Here is a 22,190-nt window from a genome sequence, read left to right on the forward strand (position 1 = left end):
TTATGGTTACTAGGAATGGCTTTTTTATTGTTAGCACTGTTTCAGAATCTTTTATGGAGGATTCATATTATGGGTGTAGATAAAGTCTTGTAGCAACTGTTGTTAATTAGGAATTGAATTGTTGTGAATTGGATAGGATAAACCCACATTTGTATTTAATACCCCTTATTACACAAGAGTTGCATAAATAACTATTTCATGTTTTAATTACTCTGTGTCTTGATAATTACGATCAAATCTGCTGTCGCTTTATTATTTCTTTGAACTATTAATATACTTCATTAGAATACAAACAATGATTTTTTAGACCTCACAAATTTTAATATAACAGATTCACACGATTTCAAGTTTGTATTAACAGCAAAAACACAAATTAAATTTTCATAAAAACGTTAATTATCTAAACATATTATAATTGTTTGCATGTAGTTTGTGAGACTAAAACTGTGGGACCTGAATTTATTAACAATCTTATAAAATAAATATACAATCTTTTGTTAGATGATAATGCAATATTTACATAAATTGTAATGTTTTTTATGAAATTTTTGTATAAAAAACATCCAAAGAAATACGAAACATGTAGAAATCGTTTATTATTATTATAAGTTATTTTTTTACTGTTTTGGAGTTGAATGAAGAAAGACATTGTCAATCGTAGACTTGCAAATCAGAATTTGAAACTTCTTTGCTTCTTAAGCATGTAAACATTAATGATTTTTGGGTTGTAATGGAATATTTAAAGGAGTATTTTATAAGAAATTAATTTCAAATAAATCAACGTATTAATATTGTAATAAAATTTATATTTATACCCCTGTTATATATATATACACTAATTATCACATTATAACTATGTTATCATCATAATTTTCAAAACGGATTGTATAGGCTTTTGGTAATTAAATAAGAATAACTAACAATTTTATTTCAATTTTCAAATTCTTGTTGGATGTCGGCGGTTATTGGCAAATTTTTCATTTAAACATTTATTCGTATTGTTCGTTCTCTGTCGCATATACTTTAATCTCTTTGGCGTGATGTGAGAATTCAGCGGTTTCACCCCAACCCCAGTGCTCAACGTGCCTAATTAATTTTCAACTTTAAAAAACACGCAAGCCGAACTTAAAAGCATAAAATAATTCTTAAATATAGAGGTTTCCTTTTATAGTGATAATATCATACATTGCTATTTGGTTAAATCATAATTAATTATTAAATTATGTTAAATTAAAATAAAAATCCTGTTTAGCAAGCACTATTTATGTATGAAAGGCACCAATCACGTGACATTGTTAAGATACTGAGACTTAACATCTTATCTATAAACCAGCGCAATTGCGATGCCGCTCAAAGTTTTAGATTTTCTATAATCCTTAGCGGCACTGCGTTGTAATGGCCAGGTTGTATCAACTGAACCAACCAACTAAACCCCTTGCTCGTCAATCGGCAGTGCCTCAGAGCACTAAATTATTCAGATACACCAAAACTGATAGTGCCGTATGGCACACTATTACCTCACCAAGTTCTGAACCTTATTTTGTTTATAAACAATTTATACCGTCTTATGAGACGGTATAATTATCAAAGCACATGTTACTGAAAATCATAATATTACCTCGAAATATTTACTGTAAATTCTAAACATTCCGGTAAAATTACTCCAAATAATAATATCTTTGTTTCGAAAAATGCAGAAAAGAAAATCACATCGGGTCGTTGTCTTCTTTTTGGCCTTCACATATTATTAATAATTTTTTCAATCTCTATATACGACTCCTGCGCCCTGGTCATTAGCCCTCGCCCAATGAGCAAGTTCACTGTCATGTATTGCCGCCTTAACATTATTTAGAATCCAGTTTTGTATCATATGTCACTTGTTTCGTAATCTGCATATCATTATTATGTCAGCCTTAATCTGCAAATTCCTTATATGCTTTCAGTGCGTATATTATATAAAACGCTTATTTCTCACCTATACATCCCAAACAAAAAGATTGTGTGGGTTTATTAAACCACGGTAAATGTGAAACTTTTTTCACACTATAGACATGTAACTAAAAATTTTTGGTATCTAATTTCATTAAGGGTATAAAAATCGCTTTATCAATCTTAATTTTATACTTGGAATGATAATGGGCAATTATAAAAGTAGACTAATTTCCAACTAGTATTTTTATTGAACTCTGTGTCTTAGCCCTGGTTAAAAATATTGATTGAAAAGGATTACATTAAACACTGACAATCAACATTTACATTAAACACTGACAAAAACAAACAAAATAGCGTGGAGCACTGGCACAAATGAGTATATACACTACACGGTCAGCTGCTGCAAACTATAGGCGCCGCCCGACCGTCACGCGACATGCAACACACAGACGAAAAAGTTTGAGACGATGTAATAAAAGTTTCACTTAAAAAACAATTCGTCATTCTGAGTGCTAAGTGTGTGAGATTTTTTAGATATTCAATACCGTAAAACTTAACTACGATTTGAATGATATCGAAAGAGCGCCATCTATTGAACGGGGCCCATACGTCGGACTCGGATGTGTGCGTAAGCGGACACCCCCCCACCGACTTAAAACCTTCCCTGCCGTAGCTTAAGACTGCGAAAATGAACAAAAGATCATCAAAATATTCGATAGATACGATATTGAAATGCTAAAAGCAATAAATGGGTTACAATAATAATTGGCCGTTTAGTCACATAAAATAACGCCCATTTTCTTTATATAAACTTTTATATTTACACGTACCTGTTTACGCCGCCAAATGTATATGGAAATATCTGTTTAATATGTATGACACGAAGTTAGCTCCCGAACAAAGCGCTGTGCACACTTTGTGGAGGTCTCTTTGTGTCATAGTTAACATTCTTCCTATGTACACTTAGCATTCCGCGTTTATAAGGGAGTTGTTACTAAAAGTTTCGCTTAACTTTAATGTTACATGTTTTGTATGTTATGTTTGGCTGAGAAGTATATTTTTACAGTAGTTTCTGAAGTTACACATCTTTGAATCAACAATGTTTTTGGAATATTATTAAAACTTATTGTCGCATTTGTACTTTCAATTGACTTTCAAAAACCGCGAGTCGGACTCATATAAGTGGCATTCAGTGCAATCGTAGAAGAAAAAACACTATAGTATACTCTCAAATGCTTTTATATATTTTTAAATTGCTTGGCGGCCATTTTGAAATTGCCTATTTTACTAAATTTCATAATATAAAAATTAGGTAAAAATGATATTTTTGAAATAGAACTCTGCTTAATTGGGCATTCGGTTTTGGTGATAGAATGACGTAATTCCTTGCAAAATAGTAAACACCAACGCATTTGGGAGTATTTTGAATTTAAATATCTTCTTCAAATTCAAATATACCTGGAATACGTCCTGATTTCTAAATAAAACCCTAGGTACTTAGGTCATACTGTAAATTTCATAAAAAATGCTTCATTTTATGATTTATTATGATATATTTATTGTTTTTCAAAGTATATTCCTTCTCTAACTACAAGCTGTTGAATTATTTGGAACCATTTTATAAAGCAGTTATGAAAGTCTTTCTAACAGTCGTTTTGTATAGTTAGAATGCATTAAAAGGCTTTTCACGCCTCTTAGATTATTTTTCAGTTTCCGAAAGAAAAAATTCTCAAGTCTGGACTATTCGGTAGATGCGTTATCAGCTCTATATTTGAGGTCTTTAAAAACTTATTGGTTACCTTAGTGGAATGTGCGGACGCGTTGTCGTAGTGAAGGACAAATTCACGTAAGTACGATTTCACTTACTTTTTCAAAAAGTCTGGTCAAGCAAGTATTTACGTACCAACTTGCAGCAACTGTCCTTTGCTTTACAAGCATTACTGCAGTTTAATTTCCCGATTTCCCGAACAAAAAATTATTTCTTCACTTTGACTTTTCTTTACTCTTGTAGGAAGTTCAAAAAGGACCCATTGGCCGTTTCTTTCAGGTTAAAAGCAATAAACGCCAGTAAACGCCGATAAATACATTTATTCAAAAACAGTCAATGACCTTCCTCCGTTATACTTTTTTATCATGTCATCGGTTAAACCGTGCTTTATGATCGAGTGTTAAACTTCTTTAATAATAATTAACCCATTGTTCAAGAAAGAAGAAATGAAATATGTATAAAGATAAATTATTGATATAAATCAAGGTCGTTGACCAATGCCAAATTGCTTTTTTTACATTATACATGTTAAGCTCCCACATTACTACAAAGTAAGAATAACATTACTTTTAAAATATTTCACGCATCGTGAGTTCACTGGTAGCTCTACCGGTTTAATAAAACAATATCACTTTACGTACTTGTAACAAAAACATTCTTTAATGAATAAAATATATATTTAATAAAAGTAAATACTTTTATTTAAATATTGGTGTAAGTTAACTACCTTCAATATTAACATTGATACTGCATATGAGCATAATAGTAATACACGAAGAGACGTCCTTTGGTTTCTGTGGTTCATTATATTGTTCGAAACAAGTTTCTTGGTTTACGAGAACTCAATTTAATTGAAAACGAAACGTCCAAATATCTCGACCTTAACAATGCAGCTTCGTGAAAGTTGACCAAAGATTTCAGTCCAATTATTCAAATGTATTTAAACCATTACAATAAGGGTTGCAACAACCGCCAAGTTTCGCTACAACTCAATGTAACTACACTAATTGAGTCAATTACTGCGTTCGTATTGTTAACGAGATGCCTAGCCTTACATGTTTTGTGTTTTAGAGAAAAGATAATTAAAAAATAAATTCTTGTGATTTTTATACTCTTACATAAAAAAATTGTTTTATGTTCGCTATGGATTCCATAATGACTGGACCGATTTTGATGACATCTTCACGTAGACTTCAGATTAAGCTAGCGACTTTAGATCTGCAGAATTTCTTTTAGTGAACTACGTATTATGTTAAATCACTGATATAAATACTATCAATCACATACATAGTGTTATGCAAAAGTCACTATCATTAATGAATTTTATTCTAAATTGTTTAATTCGTATTTAGGCGTCAATAAATCAGTCCTGCTATAGGCGAATTCTGCATTGGAAAATATATGTCGTTCTTTTTCATCATAGCAGCTTTATTATAGTATAAACTAGCTGACCCAGCAAACGTTGTATTGCCGATATTAAAATCGCGATACAAAAGTTACTGTTGATCGAAGATGGGTGAAAATTTGAAGTTGTATTTATTTTTTAATGCTGACTCATAATCAAACAAATTTAAAAAAAAATTAAAAAAAATTGGCGTGGACCACTCCTAACATTTAGGGGGATGAAAAATAGATGTCGTCCGATTCTCAGACCTACCCAATATGCACTCAAAATTTCATGAGAATCGGTCAAGTTTCGAAGGAGTTTAACTACAAACACCGCGACATGAGAATTTTACATATTAGATAGTATAATGTCCTTGTGTCATTCCCTATTCTGACGAAAACTAGATCTTAAACTAGATAACTTTTTCTTTTCCTATTTTAACAATCCGGTTTTGAACATGATGTATGTCACAGTAGCCACAATAGAGCAAAAATTTGCCAATAAACTACACTTTTTAAGTAGTTTTATTTAAATTTATACTCCTCTGTTATACAGAGGCTCTTTAAAATGTTTTCTTGCTTTTTTATATAGTTTAGCGTCAAAGAGCAACAAAGCTCAAAAATACATTTTTATAGTCAGTTCGTATCGAATTCTGTCGTTTATGAGCAAGATTAAAAGATATATAAGATAAGATAAGAAGATAAGATGAAAAGCACACAATGTTCTGTACATTTCCATTGTGACCGTTATTTGACACGTTTCACACCTATCATCCTGATTTCATTTTCATTGAGAATACAGTTTTTTATGGAAAGAGAGCAAACGTGCGTACGGGTCGCCTGGTGTTAATGATCACCGCTGCCCACATTCTCTTGCAGTTGCTATTTATTTATTAATTTATCTATTTTTTTTTTTTGGATTGCAAGACAATAGCCACTAACCAATTACATTAATTATTATTCTGTATTATGCAAAAAAAAATTGCTATTTGTAACTTGCTAACAGTTTATTTGTTTTATTTGTTTGTCCCTGATGGTGGCTTTTTGTATTCAATCGTATTTGATGGCCCGATTCAAGTGGAACATACTCCGGAACTTTTCCATGGAGGTTATGACTTAGCTATATATATATATTATCTTAATATATATAAATTACGTGACACGTTGTTTGTCCGTGATGGACTCCTAAACTAATGAACGGATTTAAATGGGGATTACTGCATGCAGTGCAGTTTAGTCCTACTTGAGAGATAGGATAGTTTTTATTTCGATTTGGGACCCATAATTATTTTTATTTTCAATATTTGTTTGGTATGGACATATTTTCTATGAAAGAATTTAGTGACGCACGGTTTGACAGTTCCTCTGTGAAACAACTTCATTATAACAACAGGGAGCATTTTTTAATAAATAATTCTTGATGTTTTAAAAAATTATTAGCAATTTCATATAAAAAAGTATTTTTTTTATTACCTACAGAACAACGCCTATCAGGGTCAGCTAGTATATCTATTTATATATATAGCAGCTAGCCTAAAACATTACACATATTATTGTGATAAGTTAGAACAAGTAGCGCTCCCAAATTGCTTTATCGGCATACGATGTCCTAGTGTTTAGTGATACCTTAGTTATGCGATAATTTTTAGCATGGTATAAATATTTTACCAGCGGAAAGCTTCTTAGGACAAGATGCCTGCAAGGTGCCACAGCAGCGCCTTTTGCTGTCGTAATATTGTAAAACATTTTAAAAACAACCGGGTCCATATTGTTTCAAAGTCAAAGTCAAATAAACTTAAACTATGCTCACTTTTGAATTATCATTATACATATTTCTTTTAAAGTACTAAATCTACCTAAAATAAGAACATACAAGAAAAAAGGCGAATCTTTTCAATCAAATAGAGTATTTTACAATAGCTGACAATTTCGTTTGAAAGGTGCTCTACTATGAATCGTGTTTATATAATATAACAAATATTTAATAGAAAGTAATAAAGATAAACTGTTTAAATATAAATTATCGTATATTGGATGGATCAATCTTTAAAACTTGAATTCGTGCTTCGTGAACATGATGGTCATTATAACTGTCATAATTATTAGTAATCGAATCCAACAAATACAATAATTAATTAACTATAAACCACCAGCCATCGTTCCCTTCGCACATATTCGAGGGAATGAGACGACCCGACACACGACGCTGCCACAAGCATTGCCATTTCAGTGACCATGACAAACCATGTTATAGCTTCATAAGATTATATGATTATGGCTCTTCTCATTCATAAACTTCTATAAGAATTTTATAACAAACAATTACTGTACGCAATGAAGCCGTAGGGCACAGCTAGTGAGAATTTTCGCCTATTTCTGCCGTGAAGCAGTAATGTCTGAGCATTACTATGTTTTGTGTCTGAAGAGCGCCGTACCTAGTGACATTGCTGGAGCAATGAGACTTAACATCTTATGTCTCAAGGTGACTTGCGCATTTGTAGTGTCGCTCAGAATTTCTTAACAAGATCTTAATCGGCACTGCATTGTAATGGGCAGAGCGTATCAATCACCACCATCTGAACGTCCTGCTTGTCTTATCCCTTATTATCATTAAAAAAAAGTTATAGGTGGCAGAGATGGCTGAACTGCTTCGAGAAAAGGATGGTACGCCAATGCCGTTTGTTTATGCTCGAATTGGCGGAGGCACTGCTGTGCCCCCTGATTTTACTAATGCCTAACTAGAATCAATGTATTCTGTATTGCCATTACAATACGTACACCATATACCTATGTATTAGATATCGTAATTTTTTTCGTCACTTATTTTCATAAAAAAATAAAATAATAAAAAAGCTAAGTGAAGTAAGAATACGTAGGTTCTATGAAGACATAAGCATGTTGTCCAAATTAATCTATGTAAGTCACGTTGTTTGTCTATTTGTACACATTTTGATGGGTTCAAGGGTTTCTTGGCCCGCGTCCAACACTCAGGATCGATCATACAACAGAGGAATAAAAGGACACAAAACGCGACCGACTTGACTAACCCAGTTTCGTTGCTGTTAAAATTTATCGGCGTAAGTTCTTCGTAATCCTTGTATATTAAATTTATTTATTTATTTTGTATTTGATAAGATCTACAGAAAGTTTGTTGAATAATAATTGTAATAATAATAATAATATTGTCACACTTATACACGTATTATCTTGCCCCAAACTAGGCATAGCCTGTACTATGTTTTTTTTTATTATTATGATAAAGGACGGCACGAGCAGGATGTTCAGCTGATGATAATTGATACGCCATGCCCATTACAATGCAGTGCTTAGTGGTCAGGATTCTTGAAAAACCCAAAAATTATGAGCGGCACTGCAATTGCGCTCGTCACCTTGAAACATAAGATGTTAAGTCTCATTTGCCCAGTAATTTTACTAGCTACGGCGCACTTCAGACCGAAACACAGTAATGTGTACACATTACTGCTTCACGGCAAATTAGGCGCCGTTGTGGTACCTATAATCTAGCTGGCATCCTGTGCAAAAGAGCCTCTTGCTGGTTGAAAAACTGGGTACAAGACAATGATATGTTTAATATAATATACTTCTTAAACATAAATACAAATAAACATTCATGACTCGGAATCAAATATTCATCATATAAATGTTTGCACCTACCGGGATTCAAAGCAAGGTCACTAACTACTGGGCTATAGGTCGTCTATCTGAATAAGGTGCTATTTTGCGGAAGTCCATAGTAATCCAAATGTTATGTGTGTTTCTTGAGTGTTGATCCGCTAAGATTTTTCTTTCACCAAATTGGCACGTGTTTCGCCTTTATACGAGGCATCTTCAGGATATGTTGAGACACCTATTTCCGAAATTCGTAAAATTATATTATAACACTTATGAGCTACGCGCATTATATCACTTATTAGCTAGGTAATATGATACAAAACTATGGACAACAGAGTTTTTATGTTATATTATAGACAAGCCAAAATTCTTGATCAAAAAGAACGAGAAAGTAGGGTACTTCATATAAAAACAGTTGAGATATAGCAATGAGAGAAAAGTACATAACATATGCGGCTTACTTCCGTGTGAATGTGGAAGGGAGATCTTTAAATAAAGGTCGTGAATATTTTTTTTTGTCACCCGACCGCTAATTAGATTATCTATTAATTAAATTTTAAATTGATTTCTATTTCTGGCATTTCATACTTAAACATTGTAAGAACTTGTTAAAAATACTGATTTCAACCACATATTGAATGAATCTATTGAAATAACTTATTCATAATGACATCATACATTACATCACATCCTCACGAGTTATAAAAGATGTCCCAATGATGATCCCGAAGATGTGTATATGTGTATGATATATGTGAAGCGTTTGAATGAATATTCAAATTTTCATTATATATAAAACAAAAACCAATCATTTTTGTTTTTTTTTTTAGTTCTTCTACGTCCATGAAAAAAAAACAAAAAATGTATTTATAAAACCTGAAAGAAGGTCAAAAGTAAAATACGAATTTTCTGTACAACAAGTTGCCAGTTGCCAAGTAAAACATAAAAATACGATATCTATAAATACTTATATTGTGTACGTATTGCACGGGCATACCATCCTTTTACACCCCGTAGAGATGACCTGAACGGCTTCGAGATACGAAACGGATTTTTTTTGTGAAAATAAGGGATAAGACAAGCAGGACGTTCAGCTGATGGTAATTAATGCCTATTACAATGCAGTGCCGCTCAGGATTCTTAAAAAGCTTCAAAAATTCTGATCGGCACTACAATTGCGATCGTCACTTTGAGACATGAGATGTTAATTAGTCTCATTTGCCCAGTAATTTAACTAGTTACGGCGATCTTCAGACCGAAACAATAACGTTTACACTTACTATTACTGTTTCACGGCAGAAATAGGCGCCGTTGTGGTACCCATAATCTAGCCGGCATGCTGTGCAAAGGAGCCTCCCACTGGTAAAACTTCGTTGTAGATAAAACTAGAAGGCTGAATCAGTAGCCTTGAGCAAGGATTGTATAAACACGGTATTTTTCAAATTTCATTAAAGTCGAACCAGTAGTGAATTATAACTAGTCAAAGTTTCTTAATTTTGACTCACTTACTGATTGACCGATCATCAAATCTCGCTTCTAGCAGACATAGAAGCTTCAAATTTAGAATACAATTAGTGTTTTGTGTATAAATCAATGAAACCTAAAATATTTTGCAATTTCAGTCTAATCTTTTTCTAATATATAAAATTCTCGTGTCATGGTGTTAAACATTGAACTCCTCCGAAACGGCTTGACCCATTCTCATGAAATTTTGAGTGCATATTGGGTAGGTCTGAGTATCGGACAACATCTATTTTTCATCCACCTAAATGTTAAGGGTGGTCCACACGAAATATATTTTTTTAATTTATTTGTCATATTTTTTTTAATTTGTTTGATTATGAGTCAACATTAAAAAATACACACAACTTGAAATTTTCACCCATCTACGATCAACAGTTACTTTTGTATCGCGATTTTAATATCGGCAATACAACGTTTGCTGGGTCAGCTAGTTTTCTATATACACCAAATACATAAATCCAGATCCAGATAAAGCCCCTTAATGGGATTACAAAGTTGTTTTATCTGGATGAGTTATCCACCTGTGTGGGTGGGAACGTTTCCGGAGAGAACTAGATCATAAACAGAGGAAACATACAGATTTTTCATCAAGAACTTAAATATTAAATGTCGAATGCAAAAACATTTGCTTTAAATCTAAATATTAATTAATCTATGTATATGATATGATTTCTTATATCACTAAATTCTTTAGTAGCTAAAGAAACCCGAGCTAAACATGTGTTTTAATTGTTATTATTGTCAAAGTATAGCATAAAACAATCCGGATGACTCGAGCTAATGAAGGTATCTAATTTTATTTTAAACAGCGGCCATATTGGATATCAACATATATTGGTTGAATAAACCCTAAATTCTAGAGTAAATTTATCATAAAAATTTTTTCTTACTGAACAACTGGGAACATTATATCCCAAAATAAAAAAAAAGGAGAAATATCCAAAACTAAAAAGATAATTTCATGATATTTTTATACTCCCCAGTTTTGACATCAGCTAAAGCATCGCTAAGAAATCTAAGAAAATAATAATTTAAAATTTTATTATAATATTCATTTTACTTGCATTCTGTAAAGAATAATGTCATTCAACGTTTTAATTTGTTTGTTGCAGAACCTAAAGGATCAGATCTTAACGACCAACGTTTGGCTGGAACACGTGAGTAAAACAACTTTACTGTTAATTGAACTAAATAAAGAAGAGCTATAATTTTATCTGCTTCTTTTAGCCTCACATATAGGTTATCCGAGTAATATACAAGTTTAGTTAAACTACTTTCTACAGTAAAGTCCTCGAATGGCGACCACGTACCGGAAGACGCAGTGTTGGTAGTTGGAAAGACGATCTGGTCAATGGACGTTGGATGAGGGCAGCGCAGGACCGATCGTCGTGGAAATCTTTGGGGGTGGCCTTTGTCCAACATTGGACGTATTCCGGCTGATGGTGATGATGATGGATTATTAATTAAATCGCCCACGCGCCTTAAGAAGTTTTCAATACTTCAATTCATAATATCACCCAAGTTTCAGTTTATTGCCAACATAATTTTGACTAACTATTGAAATGAACATTATCTTAAACGCAACATTAAAGCCCACACAATAAACAGTCCTCAGATAAAAATTCCTTTAACTCAAAGTAAATACAATGAAACGTGTATAAAGGGCGTTTAATGAGGGTAGAAATGTTTTAGGAATGGGAAGATCACAAATTCAAATGGGACCCTCTGGAATACGGTGGTGTGAAGGAGCTTTATGTTCCGTCGGAGCACATTTGGCTGCCAGATATAGTGCTGTATAACAAGTAAGTTTCTATTATAGCTTTCTGTATACTAATACAATTTACTGCCGCATTGGTCGAATAGTGATTCTATTCCACTAATGGATAATAGCTATACTACAGAAATAAAACCCTATTGAAAAAATTTTTTGGAATGCTTGTCTGTGAAGGCAACATAATCTCCGTAACTATATCATTTCAACAAAACTACTAAATAACAGAATATTGGAAAAATCAGTCTTTTGATATTAATATTGACACACTTTTAAATGAATTATCGTGCCCCAAACAAGGCAAGACAACGATTTATTTAATACAATATACATACATAAATACATATATCAAAATCCATGACTCGGAAAAAAACATCCATATTCATCATATAAAAGTTTAAGCCTACCGAGATTCGAACCCGGGAACACTCATTACGCGGAGTCACTAACCACTGGGCTATATGGGTCGTCAGTCTTTAGTGGTATAAAAGAGTATAATAAATGTGACATTACGCAAAATATAGCGTATAATATAATATTATGCACTTCATATTACTTTTTTTTCCAAGAAGTTTTCACCTCAAAAACGTCACACCACCACAAGATTATTTAATTCTTATAAAGTTTACTAAGCAGTGCCACTTGTATATATTATGTTCTGCTTAGATAATTTATACATCTAGATAGAGTCTCTTGCTTTTAGACAACCGATAAAAACAGGCCAGGAATATTAGTTTACTGTGCGTGACAAGCTACGTCTTACGCTCGCGATTTGTATGACACTGTGGTTGTATGTGTAAATTGCTCGAAATAGAGGTTAGTTCTAAAGTCTATTTGGAATGGATTAAATGGAATAATTCTTGTAGATGGTGATGAAATTCCAATTTCTACATTGGGGGATAAACTAATATGGAAAAATGCTCAAAAAAAGAAATGAAAAAAACAAAAAAAGTTCTTTCTAAAGTTGTCCGTAAATTATAACCGAATGGATTAAGAATGAGACCAAATAAAGTCTAGTCTTGTCCCAATGAACGGCAATCCGCACCTAAAAGACTCAAAATATTTTGATGCACAGCCCTAATGAATTTCCTAAATTGAAAGTATTTAGTCTTATTATAACATTAGCTAGAGTATGTGCACTTTAAAATCGAGTCAAGGTCAAGCCAGAGATTAGCTGATCAAACAAACAAACTGACAGACAAAAGATTAAACATTATATAGCTTTTGTTTTTAATTTATTTATTGGGGTAAACAAACATTGAAACAATAGATCTTACTAACTAAAGTAATAATAATAAGGTAATACTAAGAGTACCACCAGCACCCTTCACCACAATCAACTATAAAAATTGAGTAAGGTAAACATAACAAGGTGAAAATGTCATAGATACAAAAAAAGAGTGAAAAGAGGTACAACAAACTATGAATTTTAAACGATATAAAAGGTTATAAGTTATGATTGATGTTATGATAATGTTTTTAAGTACTATTTGATTTTTAAACATTCCATCTAACGTGCATAAAATATCAATAGGATGATTAAAATTTACATTATAGGCTTCACCAATTCGATATAACGGCAAGCGTTTGCCTGCGTTTGTACGACATGATATGGTGGCAAAAAGTTGATGAGCTCTACGACAGTTAGAACTCGTAGGAACTTTGTACATTATCTTATTTGTAAGTGCGATACAATCGTATTTGTGATGACATATATCATAAAGCACCATTACGTCAAGTTGTAGTAAGCGCCTACCCTTAAGTTCTAATAAATTATAAAAAAAAAATATTAGAACTTTAAAATTTGGTCATAAGGTAGTCCATAGAGGTACAATGGATTCCACACGGGCACATCATATTCAAGTTGTGAGCGAATAAGTGCCTTATAAAGACATATGAATGTATTGGGTTCGGTGAAATTGTGACAAGATCGAGAGACAAAACCAAACATTTTAAACGCTTTTTTGATAATATTATTTATGTGTTTATCTAGGTGCAATTTACTATCCAATATGATTCCTAAATCAGTAATCGAGTCAGTCACTTTCAGATAGTCTGTGGTAAAATTTATGTTTTAATTTTTTTTTTGTAAATGTTATTACTTTACACTTATTTAAGCAAAGAGACAATTTATTTGTTTTGCAATATTCTGCAAATTGATCCTATTTGAATTTGAAATTTGATGAGGTCCTCAGATATTTTAATAGTGTGATAAATTTTAAGGTCATCAGCATAAAGCAAGATGCTACAAAAGTGAAAGCTTTGTTTATACAATTAATAAACAATATAAATAGCAGTGGACCGATTATAGAGCCCTGAGGAACACCAGCTGATGTAAAGTTGTGTATTAGTTGCCTTGGATAGATTCACATTTATTTAGTAAAAGCTTCTAGTTTCACATAGCAAACTGGACAAACACTTCACAAACATTTAGAACGAATACTTAGATTTAACATTCTATTCTACTCTACCAGTACGAAAGCCTTTGAAAATGATAAAAAGTGAATAAAATATTATTGCTCTTACGAAATAATATGAATGAATCCTCTATGAAACGCCTTTTGATAGGCTTATTTTTTCCGAAAATTTACCATTAAGATTTATATTTTTTTAACTATCGGAAAGTAAAAGTAAAAGTAGTATTTGGAAAAAGCTGATATATTGACGGGTGAATTTTCGATTGAAAATTAGGGTTCTTTTTCGATATTTGAGTTAAAATAAGGCAAAAAAATAAATATTTCTCTTAGTATATACTTGTATTTGGGACATGAAAAGGAAAATGTTCACCAAATTTCGTGAAAAAAATAGTTTTGAAAAAGATAAAATAAAAATCTAAAAACTTGGTTATGTCATAAAATTGTCAAACAAAAGTTGTAGATCTTTTTATTAGCTACAACTTTGCCACTTGACTAATTTCCATAGAGCTTGCACTTTTGCCGGAAAACGAGATAAACCGTTTATTACCCTTGATCACCCCCTCTTTTCCACTTCCTGACCTCAGATCGTCCGTAATTAATTTTTCATTTTTCTTATATTCTCTTCCATTTCCAATGGGTTTCACCCTACTATTATTTTGTTTGGTTTCAAAAATTATCGACACTGGTCTACTCAGGCTATTCGAGTATAATATGCACTGACAGTCTATTGAAAGTAGTATCAAATTAATTCAGATCGCAGTTATTGTAGAAAAAATTAAATGGTAGAATCATTTGTCTTGCAACACCAACAAATCTAAATACAATCTATCGAAATAATTGTACCAAGTTGGGTGGCAGCGCATTGGACACACAATGCAGTTAGAGGCAGACTAATATTATAATGAATGTCCACAAACTTCGCTGGCGCACGTTATAAGCCAATTTAATATGAGCCCGATGCTTCGTAATGGGAATCATAAAATTGAACTATAGGATAATTTGTTGGAATAATACTTTACAACAGTTTCGCAGAACAATTAAATATTACTATTAATTAGTTAGGTCCTGGCATAATTGGTGAAATTTCTACTCATACAATTTTTTATGGACTTCAATAAAAAATTGGATAATTGATGAGTGCACTTATGTTATGGAATCGTCGCCTATATTTTCTTGCATCATTGGAGGAATCACAGGAGCATTGTCAGCCTTTTCAGAAGGCATTCGCGGTTTTAGTATTAAATGCACAACTCATTTTTTTTCAAGATAAAACCATATTTTGAAGATGATGTCATGTCAATAGAAGCCAAGCAGATGTCACCCAGTGCAGTATGCGCCATAAATATTAATTGTTCTTGAATTATGACTTTTTTCGTGTTTCTTGTAGAAACTGGTCGTCATGGAATATGAGGACAAACGAGCGTACGGGTCACCTGGTGTTAAGTGATCACTACCACCCACATTCATTTGCAACACCAGAGGAATCACAGGGGCGTTTCCGGCCTTTCAGGAAGGTGTACGTGCTTTTTTGAGGGCACCCATGTCGCATTGTCCCGGAAACAACGCACAGGGAAGCTCATTTCACAGCTTTGTAGTACGTGGAAGAAAGCTCCTTGAAAACCGCACTGTGGAGGACCGCCACACATCCATGGTGTTCGTCACAAGGACATAATTTATGTTTCATTTGTTTTTTATTAACGTTACGATTTGACAGTAATATGCAAAACATTCATAATTGGAAACCTATCGTTCGAAAAATCGTGGAACACACAATACATGGGGATGGTTTGGGTAGCTCAAGGGTTACCTAAACTACCACCTTTCCACATCAGCTTGACTCTCTTTTTTGGGACACCTGTATAAATTAAAGCTGAACATGAGATTGCGACCATTTGACGCGGAATTTGCGTGGATGGTTATAGGAATTAAGATATAAAATTTTTGGAATCCATTGATCCTTAACAATTTCTAATAAGATTCACTCTTGAGTACATTTTTTCCTTAGGCAACAAGATTGACCCGCATCGAAGCATGTCCGGGCTTAGGTAGTATATGATATAAAAATACAGCACAAAAGGTTGCGTTGCTAACGTAACTCAAGCGAAGTGCATCCCATACACTCGTCACAAAATTTATACTTCCGCTATTCCTGATGCTGCATTGCGTATGCTATGACGTCACGCTACGACATCAATTTATGAATGGATCGGGCTTACAGGAACTGTTTCAATACAAATTCTCTGCGTATTTACTCGACTTGTCCGTGTGCCTTTTAAATATATTCCATAAGCGAGCGGTTTTAAATCCTACTGCACTTATGTTAGCAAAATTAAAATATTTTCATTGAACTTAAAAACACATTCTTAAAGGTAAAATGCAAGTATTACAAATATTTTTTATTTAGGCCTACTATATAATTATGAATATTTAAAAAGTCAAAAATTAACTTATTAACGATGACGTAGTCAACAGATGAAATGCCTATGAACTTGGTTATGCTACCTCTTTACATGATCAATATTTTGACATTATTTGACATTATAAGTTCACGAAATATGTGTGCTTTTTGCCTAAACGCTTCAAACATATCAATATTCAGAATATAAAGATAAAAAGTTCTTATATTATTGCATTTTCGCTACCAAAAATCATTGGTATAGCTACTACTGGATAGTAGACTGATCACCAGCGCCCAATACATCAATGAAGCGACGCTGTTAGATTTTTAACTGGACCACAAACTTTATTTGCAAGTAAAGATTGAATCGAAAAACTGGGTGCATATTGCTATGAAAATGATGAGGATGAATATGTTTGTTCAGGGAAATTATTAAATAGATAATATTTCGTACATAAAGAATCAAATCAAATAAAATCAAAATCACTTTATTCATGTAGGTCACGGAAATGACACTTATGAATGTCAAAAAAAATATTTTCTCTTATTTAATTTATTACCGTACTTCGTAAAGGGTGAGCTAATGAGAAGAAGTAGCAAGAAACTCATTGCAACTCTTTTATACCAAGATTTACATTTCCATCACCTTACAAATAATTTCAATTATAATATAATATGTATAATGATGCAACAAACATACTCAAACGTCAAATAGTCAATGCCTTACACGAGTAAGTCAAAAAAGTAAATTAATACAAAAGTTATTGAGTACAGTAGCTGCATCATCCACATACACCATAAATAAATAAAGGTATTATGTGAGCATTTTATAAGCGATTATAATATACATATATATATAACTTTTAAGAATCTGAAACGGAGTCTCCGGCAACAGGATCATCCTGCCACTACAAGCAGCGCCCGTTCACGAGCATGACGCATGAGCTAGCCATCGGCTCCCTCAACCATATTTTAGGGAAGGGGCGACCCGTCCCATGTCGCCGCCACAAGCAGTGATATTTAAGCGAGCATGACGAAACCTGTTACGAGAACTCAAAATTAATAAATCTTAAGGATAACAGACAGTCGGTACGGAATATATCATGGTCGGATATATAAATAGATTCGTATTGTAGCTATCAGTACTTAAACCAAAAAAGATAACGTAATCCACTGCAGCGCTACCTAAAAATATAAATAAAGCAATATTACTATGCTAACATATTGCTTTATATTTTTAACTATTAAATAAGTAAGGCCTAGTTTTATAGAATTTAGTATCTGTTTTATTAAAATTCTGTGCATAGGCTGGATGATACTAGTCATATGGTTATAAATTTAAATGATTAAATTTTCTTTTACTTATTTTATGGTATAGTTATTTAAACCAGAATTTTTAGGAAAATAATACTCTCTTTGACCTCTCGTTCAAAATTTGAGGTCAGCAGTCTACGTAGCATTATGAAAGTCTATTAAAAGAAAATGAGTATACGGGCTTTGAAAGCGCCATATCCGCATCCGACAAATGATATACGGTAGCGAACGACACGCCTGTTTCCGTTCAATTATTTACATTGGACGACGGTTCACTGGGCCACCCCGAAAACGTGGAGACAAAGAATTATCACAGACTTGACTTTGATTGGATATTACTTTTTATATACGGGCTTTTTTAAAAGAATAACATGTCAACGGCTCTGAAATTCATTCCCTTTGATACACAAATTAATAACAATGGGAAGACCACACAAACTGTCAACTCCAAGTGTCACGAGGGTCTGCTGAAAACCAGAGTTGTGTTGGTGTAGAAGCTAATACAATAATATACTCAGTCGGCTCCTTTTATCAGGATATCACAGTTCCTTTTATATTTAATAATTTTTGTTATCCTATTTAATTTAGTATCTTAAGAAATTAATTTATTTTGTAATTTGTAGGTGTTGTTTGATTTTGTTGCTAATAAAGTTATTTCTATTCTATTCTACAATTGTACTTTCGTAATTTTTATATTTTATTAGACATGCACACATCGTTGCTGGTAATTTTTTAGTTATTCATATGGTATCAATTTGGAAAAATCACACGAAGTCTTCGTATTCCATATAATATTGTTTGTATATGTACTCGTATAAGTATAATTAGTAGTAATTTTATCATGTTAATATGCCACAATTAAATGTGGCATTCCTTTAAAGTTCGGTTTTCATGGAACTTTATCCTACGTACAACCAAACTGCAGTAAAATTCCTTGCACAGTACTTCCAGGAAGTCATGCACGTGCGTCCGATGACGTCAACATGACGTCATGCTAATGTAACTTTTCATTCGTGATTTAAATGTCTGTCTGAACCTGTGATCAACATTAACAGCAGTAACATAGCAGACCTTTTCCTTACTGAATGCATGGGGATTATGGTAATATGCTGATAGTAATGTCCAAGTCATTTATTTATGGAAGAAGAGGACTATTATGTATGTATGCTACATACGGGCCACCTGATGGTGTGTGATCACCGAGGCCCATATTCTCTTGAAATACTAGAAGAATCAGAAGGTATGAAGGTATAAGCATGTTGGGCGAGGTTCAAACCGGGCGCAGTGGGATTAGAACGGCTTATAGCGCCACCGACACTCGAAAGAAGAAAGAAAGAAAAAAAAGTTTATTCATGACAATATAGTACAATAAAACATAAAACAAAATTGAGATATATTATTTTCTTTACGTCACAAAGTGGTCTCAACTCAGCATATTTGCTGGTTTGAAAACCAGCGCTGGTCTTCCGTTGGGCCATTTGGTGACGTCGCCTTAAAGATAATTGTAGTATTGTAGTTGAGTAAACAAGATAATAGATAAGATAAGATAAATTTGAGGTTATAAAGCAATATCAACAAACTAAGGCGTAACCGGGATTATTCTGAGTTCGGTACAACTCCAAAAATTGTGATACACCGTACATGGGTGCCAGTGATCACATGATAAGATCTTGCCATACGGTGACAAGCTGGGTCAACTTTTTTCAAATTCTCTGATATATCTCAATTATGCTGTGTGTACGATAAGAAGCGACTTAGGGCTGTATTGTCGACACCGACGTGTGTTTTACTTCAATGTGTACATAAACGGATATTATGTTCGTTTTTCTCTCAATTTGAATCCTGTAATTTTAATTTTTAATTGCTGACCACTATATTTCTCATTCTTTTAGATCAGAAAGAAAATTCAGTGAACATTTTTGCGTTTTATGTTATATTTTTATTAATGAGATCTTTTATTTGCCATACCAAAAGTACGAAGCAAACAAGGTACAAAATCGAGATTTTTATTGAAAGTTGCTAGCTCAGTTTTCTAAATTTTAGATTAATTTGTGATGTCTTTTTTTATGTGACGGGCTCACGTGATCCTACCATTCATGTAGAACACAAGTACTAGTGAGACGATTTCAATAACATCCTTCATGTAAATGTGATGTGGTAAGATTTATGTCTTGTTCAGCATATTGACCATAATTCCCAATGATACGATAATGATAATGAATATATTTGAGCTTATCACAACATTTACTTAACGATCCATTACTAGCAAGATCACCGATATCATTAGCATAATTTGCAGTGATTACTACATCAGAAGTCGGAAGGCTTGAGATAAAGTTATTGTACAAAATAGGTCGCAGGACTGATCCTTGTGAAACTCCAGATTTGATTTTGGGTCAGGTAGAATCTTAAAGTATGTTTTATAAACAAATTTATAATTTAAAACACAAAAACTAAAATCAGTATGTGATATAATGAAATATTAATTTTTTTCCTACAGTTTTCTTCAATATACGATTTATTTATTTTTACAATAACACATGATTCACTATTTATATAATATTCAAATTCAAGATCAACGTCCGGCTGATTTGGGTCATGTTTACCCAAGAAAATGGGAAGAATTCCTTACATAGCGCCGATGTAAATATTTTACTAAAAGAATTTCTCGTGATATAAATCTTTCCGTTGTATCCATTTTCCTCGAATCTCATCTGTGTGGGGTAACTTTATGCATTTGAAGCGAAAAATTTGAGACTATAAAACAAGAAAAATTGAAATATAACTTTGGCATAAATGAGGAAATATTAGTGAGTTAGTAAACGTTTTATGTATTTAGTTTAAATACCGTGCAAGGTATTATTTTTCATATTTATAGAATAAAGATATGGATATTTCATGATTTCATTTCATTTTACTTCAAGTTCAATAATCAGAAGATAATAAGCCTGTGAATCAGGTATTAATTACTTTAAGGCGTAATCAAATAAAAATTTTACTATTTCTTTTTATCTTATTATGTAGTCTGCTGACAGGAACAAAAATATTGGAGATATTTAAACATCCGTGTAGCCGTGTCCCTAGTCAACGTTTGATTCTCTCTCGCTACGTCCCAAAGTGTTTTCTGTTTTCAAAATGGAAAGTCGGCAGCACTGTTATGAATCCCAGTGAAGTTACAATAAAGTATGGGCCGCGGTGTGATCACATACCATCGAGATACCATTATGTATTTTTGTCCTCTTTTGCCATAAAAAATGATGCTTACATTCGGATGATTTTGCAGAATTGCAGTCATCTGTAACTAGTGTTGAAATGAAAGGTCAGTCTTTTCACCAGGTTGTACAGCCACACCTTTTTCAATCCATTTTGAATTTAAAAACATTCCTTAACAATGATGTGACGTGTAAAACTGTTTTTTTTATTATTTTCAATTATCTTCACGTATTTTTTATTTTTGCCCCAAGTTGATTAAATTCAACATTATATTAGACTAGCCCAGACTAGACTTAAGCCTCGATGAGAAGATGATTGTCGGAGTATCGACTGTTTGATTTGATCAACGCAAGTGTTAATAAAAAACTTTCAAAAAGGACTAAGGTGCATGTATAATATTTAAACAGAAATTTTACCTTACTTACCGCAAAGAGTGAACTTCAGTTACCTGTGACCGTACGTACAGCTAAGTAACCAGCACCAGGTATTTCCAATTTGCATATGGCATACCTGGTGAGGTTTGGTTATAATTGTTATATTATATTGAGTTATAATTAATATAAAATACATAATATGCTAATTGATAATACGGTTTTGGGTGAAGAACCAGCGGGAGGCTTCTAGCAGTGGGATGCTTCTTTGCACATTATGCTGGCCAGATTATAGGTACCACAACGGCCGTAATACAGTAATCTATAAGCATTATTGTGTTTCGCTCTGAAGTGCGCCGTAGCTAGTGAAATTTCTGGTGAGCAAATGAGATTTAACATCTTGTCTAAAGGTGATGAGCGCAATTTTAGTAAATTTTTGGGTTTTTCAAGAATCAATATCAAG

At 32.9% G+C, this 22,190-nt stretch overlaps 1 protein-coding gene across 1 annotated transcript in view; it reads left to right on the forward strand.

The window, feature by feature from the left end:
- LOC126967544 (acetylcholine receptor subunit alpha-like 2) overlaps positions 1-22,190 on the forward strand; it is a 52,806-nt gene that overhangs the window by 5,867 nt on the left and 24,749 nt on the right. The window contains exons 2-3 of the mRNA XM_050812065.1: positions 11,356-11,400; positions 11,936-12,045. Of these exons, the coding sequence (XP_050668022.1) occupies positions 11,356-11,400; positions 11,936-12,045 (155 nt within the window). The remainder of the gene's footprint in view (positions 1-11,355; positions 11,401-11,935; positions 12,046-22,190) is intronic.

This window comes from Leptidea sinapis, chromosome 13, assembly GCF_905404315.1.
Source record: "Leptidea sinapis chromosome 13, ilLepSina1.1, whole genome shotgun sequence".
Lineage (NCBI taxonomy): Eukaryota > Metazoa > Arthropoda > Insecta > Lepidoptera > Pieridae > Leptidea > Leptidea sinapis.